At 55.7% G+C, this 8,404-nt stretch overlaps 1 protein-coding gene across 1 annotated transcript; it reads right to left on the bottom strand.

Moving 5' to 3' along the window:
* Window positions 1-190: 190 nt before the first annotated feature.
* LOC136472054 (uncharacterized) lies at window positions 191-1,685 on the bottom strand. Its single transcript, XM_066469788.1, has one exon. The coding sequence runs from the start codon at window positions 1,543-1,545 to the stop codon at window positions 445-447; it is 1,101 nt and encodes a 366-aa protein (XP_066325885.1). The 5' UTR covers window positions 1,546-1,685; the 3' UTR covers window positions 191-444.
* Between the last annotated feature and the right edge of the window lie 6,719 nt (window positions 1,686-8,404).

Genomic DNA, 8,404 nt, shown 5'->3' with positions numbered 1-8,404 from the left:
CACACTACTCCTATTAGTCTTTTGGTTGGGTCGCTTTCCACTATTTTCCACAGATCTAATTTTTAGTTTTTCTAGTCTGTCACATTTGAGATGACAGGAGCAACAGAATGAGTCCAATAATGGCTATGTTTAATGATGTTTATTAGGGTAACAAGACTTCAGTGAACAATTATGGCAGTATACCCGATCTTATATCAAGAAGTAAACAAACAACAAATTTTAGCAGAATGAAAATACAAAGACCATATTCTTCGCTGACTGGTAGATTTTGACACGACAAATTCGACCAAACATGATGCCCGGACACTGAACAAGCGAAGCAAGAGACTCCATATCCAGAAGCCCAACACAGCACACATGCCGGATTATTCCCCACTAAATCTAAGCGCAGCTCGTAATCAGATAAGATAATCATACTCCATCAGTCTTCGGCTGCTTCGGAGCCTACACACGGAGCACGTGCAGGATAACCAGAAACAGACCACCCAAAAGCAGCATGAAGAGGTGGAAGGCAACCGCCGGCGAGCCCGGGCCAGCGGCAAGCCCATTGACAGCCACGGAGGAGGCGCCGATTCCAACGAACGGAAGGAGACGACGCAGGTGATCGGCCACCATGCCGCAGTTGTCGTACCCTGCACCGAGGTCGTGAGCTAGGGCCACGGAGCCGTCGTACCCTGCGCCGAGGTTGGCGACGCGGAGGGCGCCAGCGATTCCGTCTGCGCGCCCGGTGCCCGGGAGAGTCTGCGGCGCGAACCTGCCTGAGTTGACGAACACCGCGCCGACGCCGTCGGGGAGCAGGCCAATAAACACCTCGCCACTTCCGACGCCCGGGCGGGGCTGCCACTGCCACGGGTAGTAGCCGTAGTCGTGCACCACGCCGCCGCCGCCGGGTAGGAGGCCGACGAACACCTCGCCATGTCCGGTGCCGTCGGGGAGCAGGTCGACAGGCACCTGTCCATGTCCGGCACCCGGAAGGGGCTGCAGCGCGTAGTAGCCGTAGTCGCTATACGCCGCGCCGCCGCCGCCGCCTGGGAGCTGGCCGACAAACGCCTCGCCGTGTCCGACGCCGTCGGGAACGGGGAGCAGGTCGACAAGCACCTCGCCATGTCCGGCATCCGGACGAGGCTGCAGCGCGTAGTCCCCGTTGTACACCGCGCGGCCGCCTCCGGGGAGCAGGTCGACAAGCACGACGCCACGTCCGGCGCGCGGGCGAGGCTGCAGAAAAGAGTACCCATAGTTGTGGAGCACCTGGACGACTTCGTCGGGGAGATGCGGGCCCAGTAGCGCCACATCGACCAGGCCCAGTAGCTGCCGCCAGAACTCGCCGATGTTGGGGTACGCCACGCCGGGTACGGGCTCATGGTGGAGGTGGAACGACACGTCGACAGGCACCACGACATGGCGCGCGAGGTCAGCGAAGTCGTGGAACGCCGCCGCGCTTGGTTCGAAGCCGTCGACGATGGCGCGGCGAGCGGCAGCAGCGCCGCGCTGGACGTGGATCGTGCGGGTGCTCATGTGTGAGTGTGCCTCGACCGCGCCAGCCATGACGAGCTCGGTGAACTCCACCACCGTCGTCGGGCTGGCGGCGTCGCCTCCGTGGTCCGTGTTCCCCAGCTCCGTCTCCCGCAATGCGCGAACGCCCGAGGCCCCGAGCAAGTGGTTGGCTTCCGGACGGCTTTGGTTGCTTGGAGTGGTTGTTGAGTGGATGGATTGCTTGGCCTCCCCCGGCTCCGCTTATATAGCAAAAGGTCCGTGGAATGGGATGGAATCATGGAACTGAGCCCGACCCTGATTGGATCTTCTAGACGCGCGCGAGGCGAGGCAGGGAGAGCGCCTTGCCGTGATGGTGATCGATGGGCCCACCCCGGTGGGGTCGCGATGAGCCCGATCCTTCCCACTGCAGTCTGCAATCGCAAACCCGGCCGGGACGACGCCCGGCCCGACGAGCGACGAGTGGAATTTCGTGGCTGTTTACGCACGCCGTGGGCGGGCGTTCTTGTTGCTGTCACGCCCTGATACCGATAGTCTAATGATATACTAGTCTAAATGAACTCACAAGCTGCCACAGCACTTGTTGGACGACTATTAGGTCGCTGACACGCTGGCCCGTCGTCACTTCGTTTGGACTCGCTTTCTGGGCGCCTCCTCCTCATGTTCGGGCCCGCACCCGCCCCGGCGCACAGGCACAGCACGCCACCCGTTGTGTGCGCGCCCGCCGTGCGTGCAGGCAGCCACCGCGCACTGGTGTGGCACGCCGGGATGAGGACTCGACGCGGTCGGGGTTGAGGTTGACATTGACACCTCCCCGTCCCTCGCGCGCGAAGAAAGCCGCAGCAGCGCGCAGGCACAGCACGCCACCCGTTGTGTGTGCGCCCGCCGTGCGTGCAGGCAGCCACCGCGCACTGGTGTGGCACGCCGGGATGAGGACTCGACGCGGTCGGAGTACTACTGGTTGAGGTTGACATTGACACCTCCCCGTCCCTCGCGCCCGAAGGAAGCCGCAGCGGCGCGCAGGCACCGCGCCACCGTGTTGCTGCTCTCGACCTTGTCTCCTTTCCTCCCACTTTCCCGTATCTGGGGGCCATCAAATCCGTAGACCGGTAGCCCCGTCGTCCAGAATTCATGTCCATGCAACACTACGACCTCTCGCTAGCTATTTGCTCGGTGATTGACAGCCACGAAATTCCACTCGTGTCTGTCCGTAGGGGGCCGTTCGATTAAATAACAATCATGACAAAATACATGTACAGTCAAAGTGTATATATAACAACCAAATAAATATTTTGTGTTATAACACAAAACAAAACTAAAAACTAGAAAAAGAACGCAAAATATTTTAGAGAAAAAAAGAAACGAAATTAATTAGCCCAAGGTCTCTCATATGACGATCAATCTAATTCTTGGGCAAGAAAAAAAATCACGGTAATAACAGGAAGACTAATTCCCAATGATTTAGGTGTTAATGGAGATCAATTTAAAAGGTCAGTAAACAAGAAAGCACTAATTATATTTACATTTAACTATCTGATTAAAGGGTTATTGTGGGAGCAAATGAGATGGAGAAAAATAATAGAAAGTGTCGGGTTTATAAACCCGGGGTACCCAATAGACCCGCTTCCCTGCAAAAAACTTGGTCCAGCAAACGGCGTTGGGACAATGCGCGCCTCACAGGCCGGCCCAGATACATAATGATAGGCCAGGGCAACGATCTGATCCCCAACCGAAAAGCCTGGCCAAGGTGGGGACACAGTCCAACTTCGACCTCCTTTTCCAACCGGGAATACGTCGGACCTCTGCTTGTGATTCTTCCCCGACCGACACGGTCGGGGCCAACTGGGAACGACCGACCAGGGACGCCCGCTCGGTGAGGGCCCAGGGATAAGGTAAGACGCTCAAGTCAACCGCAATACCGAGGACCGTACCCTACCATGCCCTGCGCACCTTCAGGACGGTGCCACCAGGACATGCCAGACGGGCACTATGCAACCTTCCAGACGTGTCATAGCACAAACATTATTGTAGGCGCCGACGTTTGCGTACCAGGGCCCTGTTTAGTTGCACCCCAAAATGCCAAATTTTTCAAGATTCCACGTCACATCGAATCTTTGGACGCATGCATGAAGCATTAAATATAAATAAAAAATAAAACTAATTACACAGTTTAGACGAAATCCACGAGACGAATCTTTTAAGCATAATTAGACTATGATTGGACACTAATTATCAAATAACAACAAAAACGCTACAGTAGCGTTTTGCCAAAAAATTGGCATCCAAACTGGCCCCAGGCGAACACGGTAGAGTCTGCCACATGCGTCTGACATAAACAGTATTGTGGGCGTCGACGACCGTCTCATCGGGAGTCTGGACTTCGTTGCCGACCGGCTTGGCGTACTGTGCCTCCGTGAGGAGGCGCTCGTCCCAGCGTCCATTGGAGGAGGAGCGCTCTCCACCGGCCTCAGGCCGCTCGACGACTCCAGCGTCGAGACACTCTCGCTTCCCCTCGAGCCCATGCTGGGCTCAAATCCCACGACCGGCAAGCCAAAGGAAGGGAAACGCAAGGAGGAGGCGGCCAAGAAAGGAGACACGGTGAGCAAGGATGACGACGACTTCCCTGACACCGAGGAATACCTCGTGATCTTTGGGGGATCCGGCACCATCCACTCCAAGCGCCAGCACAAGGTACGCTACAGAGAGGCATGCGCCGCCGAGTCGGCCGTCCCCTCTTTCCTTAGCTTGTCGGACTCCCCGATCACTTTTGATCGGAGAGACCATCCTTCCCACGTCGCCCGACCGGGTCGCTACCCGCTCATCGTCGACCCCATCGTCCGCAAGAAGCGCCTCACCAAGGTGCTGATGGACGAAGGCAGAGCCCTCAACATTCTCTACGTCTACACCCTCGACGCCATGCGCATCCCCCGGTCGGAGCTCCACCCAGTGAGCTCTCCCTTCCACGGCGTAATCCCTAGGACACAGGCGACCCGCTCAGGCAGATCGACCTGCCCGTCACGTTTGGCGACCGAGCCAACTTCCGCTCGGATGTCCTGACCTTCGAGGTGGTGGACTTCCTAGGATCCTACCACGCCATCTTGGGGCGGCCATGCTACGCTAAGTTCATGGCGATCCCCAACTACACCTACCTCAAGTTGAAGATGTCGGGACCGAACGACGTCATCACCATGGGTAGCACCATTTCGCATGCCTACACGTGCACCGTGAGCATTACGAGCTTGCCACTGCCGTCATCAACTCCACTGAGCTCCCGGAGCTTGGGAATTCGTCGACTCCAGCAGTCCTAGACTGCAATGAGCCGACATCCTCGAGTGCCTTCCACCCGACTGAGGAAACCAAGGCGGTGGGGATCGACCCCATCGACCCGACCAAGACGGTGCGGATCAGGACCAAGCTCCAGGCCAAATAGGAGAGCGAGCTCGCCGACTTCCTACGCGCCAATCATGATGTCTTCACGTGGAAACCTTCTGACATGCCGGGCATACCAAGGGAGGTCGCCGAGCACGCACTACGCCTCATCCTGGGCTCAAAGCCCACCAAGCAACGCATGCGTCACTTTGACAATGAGAGGCGCAGGGCTATAGGCGAGGAGATCACCAAACTCCTAGCAGCCGGATTCATCAAAGAGGTATACCACTCCGATTGGCTAGCCAATCCTGTTCTTGTTAAAAAGAAGACTGAGAAATGTAGAATGTGTGTTGATTATACATGTTGGCCCTTGGTATCTACCACGCATCTAATGGTTCTAATTGTGTCCAAAGGACCATTTTCCTTTGCCACGCATAGACCAGATAACCGACTTCACCTCAGGATGCGAAATCCTCTCCTTTCTGGATGCCTACTCTGGCTACCACTAGTGATTCGGTCGACGCACCCGGTGATCAGGAGAGTCTGCTGCGCGAAGTTGCCTAAGCCATCCAACACCACGCCGACGCCATCGAGGAGCGGGCCAATAAACAACTCGTCGCTTTCGACGCCTGGACGGGGCTGCCATGGGTTGTAGCAGTAGTCGTCGTGCATCGCGTCGCACTGCCGTCGCCAGAGAGTAGGCCGATGAACACCTTGCCATGTCCGGCGTCGTCGAGGAGCATGTCGACAAGCACCTCGCCATGTCCGACAACCGGATAGGGATGTAGCGCGTAGTAAACGTACTCGTCATATGCCCCGCCGCCGCCGCCTGGGAGCTGGCCGACGAACAGCTCGCCATGTCCGGCGTCGTCGGGGAGTAGGTCGACAAGCACCACGCCATGTGCGGCATCGGACGGGGCTGCATCGTGTAGTTGATGTTGTCGTCATACTTCGCGCCGCCGCCGTCTGGGAGCAGGCTGACGAACACCTTGCCATGTCCGGTGCCGTCGGGGAGCAGGTCAACAAGCACCTCACCACGTCCGGCACCCAAACGTGACTACAGCGCCTAGTCTCCATAGTACACCACGCCGCCTCCGCTGGGGAGCAGGACGACAAGCACCTCGTCGTGTCCGACACCCGAACATGACTGCAACGTGTAGTCCCCGTTGTACACCGTGCCGCCACCACCGGGGAGCAGGTCCACAAGCACCACGCTAGGTCCGACGCCTGGGCGAGGCTACAACACAGAGTAGCCATAGTAGTTGTCGTGCACTGGCATGACTCCGCCGAGGCGCTTGAAAGCTCTAGTTTGGTTTTGGTGAATTGATGAAACCCTAAGTGCTAACCTAATTTATCAAGTGATCATGACATAGGTAGCACATTCCAAGTGGCGAAGCAAATGAAGATTATGACATGATGATGGTGATGCCATGGTGATGATCAAGTGCTTAGACTTGAAAAGAAGAAAGAGAAAAACAAAAGGCTCAAGGCAAAGGTATAAATGATAGGAGCCATTTTATTTTGGTGATCAAGACACTTAGTGAGTGTGATCACATTTAGGTTCGATAGCCGTACTATTAAGAGGGGTGAAACTCGTATCGAAATGTGGTTATCAAAGTGCCACTAGATGCTCTAACTCATTGCATATGCATTTAGATCTAGTGGAGTGCTAACACCCTTGAAAACATTTTGTGAAAATATGCTAACACACGTGCACAAGATGATACACTTGGTGGTTGGCACATTTGAACAAGGGTAAGAAACCTCACCGGCGGAGTGTTTGCCCGTAGAGTGCAAACAGTCCGATGGTGCCATCGGCGCCCTTTACTGAAAAGACGGAGGTCACTGTAAGTGACCGGACGCTGGTCTCGGTAAGACCGACGCGTCCGGTCAGTTGAAGCAGCGAAGACGCTGGCGTCGGTCTCTAACCGGACACTGGGTCACTTAGTGACTGGACGATGGAGGGGTGTGTCCGGTCCTGCTAACATGGCAGCACACAGAAGAGATGCCGAGTGACCGGACGCTGGGTGAGTCCGGTCGAGCATGATCGGACGCGTCCGGTCGTGATTTCTCGCATCTGGATGCTTACTAGAAATGATCGGACGCTGAGGTCCAGCGTCCGGTCACTTCACAGCAGCGCGTCCGGTCATCACTTGACCGTTGGGATCAGGCGCTCAGTATTTGAAGAGAGGGGACACGTGGCATGCATCGCACGACCGAACGCTGGGGTCCTGCGTCCGGTCGATATGACCGGAGCGTCCAGTCACCCCGTGTTGTGCCCAGTGAAGGGGTATAATGGCTCTATTTCGTGGGGGCTTCTATTTAAGCCCCATGATCGGCTCAAGCTCACTCTCTTGGCCATTTGCATTGACATAGCAACCTTGTGAGCTTAGCCAAAGCCCTCCCACTCATCTCCATCATTGATTCATCATCTTTGTGAGATTGGAAGTAAATCCAAGTGCATTGCTTGAGTGTTTACATCTAGAGGCACTTGGTGTTCGTGTTTCGCTGCGGGATTCGCTTGTTACTCTTGGTGGTTGCTGCCACCTAGATGGCTTGGAGTAGCAAGGATCGTTGAGCGGAGGTTGGTGATTGTCTCCGGCTCCGATCGTGGTGATTGTGAGGGGTTCTTGACCTTTCCCCGGCAGAGAGCCAAAAGATACTCTAGTGAATTGCTCGTGGCTTGTGTGATCCTCATCTTGTGTTGGTTGTGCGGCACCCTATTGAGGGTTTGACGTGTGATGCCAATTAGCGCGTGAACCTCCAAGTGAGTGAATCGCCACAACGAGGAGTAGCTTGTCGACAAGCAAGTGAACCTCGGTAAAAAATCATTGTGTTCATCATTTGATTCCGAGGTGATTGGTCTTCATTAATATTGATTCTTGTGATTGATTGGTTCACTCCTCAACACGACGGTATAACTATCTTGCTCTCTCTCTTTACATTACCGCAAACTAGTTATCGAGCTCTTTAGTGTAGCTAGTTGTGAGAGCTTATTAGTTTGGTTAGTGTGGCTCTTTAGTTAGTCTTTGAGAGCACACTAACTTAGTGTAGTGCCATAGCTATTGTGTGGTTAGAGACAATAGAAACTAAAATTGTGGTAGGTGGCTTGCATTTTTAGTAGGCTAGTGCAACACTTGCTTCGCGTCATAATTGTCTAATCGGTTTGTTAAGTGTTGTTATAGAAATTTTATTAGGCTATTCACCCCCCTCTAGCCATTAGGACCTTTCAGCGTTGCGCGCTGACAAGCACCACATCGACCGGGCCTGGCTGCCGCCATGACGCGACGACGTTGGCATACGCCACGTCGGGTCCGGGTTGATGGTGGAACACGGCGACAGGGACCTCGCCACGTCCCACGGCGGCGTGGGCATGACACGCGAACTCGTCGAAGCCTGCGCGACAAGCCACAGCAGCGCCGAGCTGGCCGTGGAACGTGCTGGTGCTCATGTGTGCCTCACCTCCCTGGATCGCACAGTCCGTGCCGCGGTCGGCGGACCCCCACCGTCGTCGGCCTCGCCGCCTCGCGCTCCGTGGTCCATG

This window comes from Miscanthus floridulus, chromosome 8, assembly GCF_019320115.1.
Source record: "Miscanthus floridulus cultivar M001 chromosome 8, ASM1932011v1, whole genome shotgun sequence".
Classification (NCBI taxonomy): domain Eukaryota; kingdom Viridiplantae; phylum Streptophyta; class Magnoliopsida; order Poales; family Poaceae; genus Miscanthus; species Miscanthus floridulus.
Note: the sequence above shows the minus strand (reverse complement) of the source record. Positions and strands in the feature narration are given on the sequence as shown.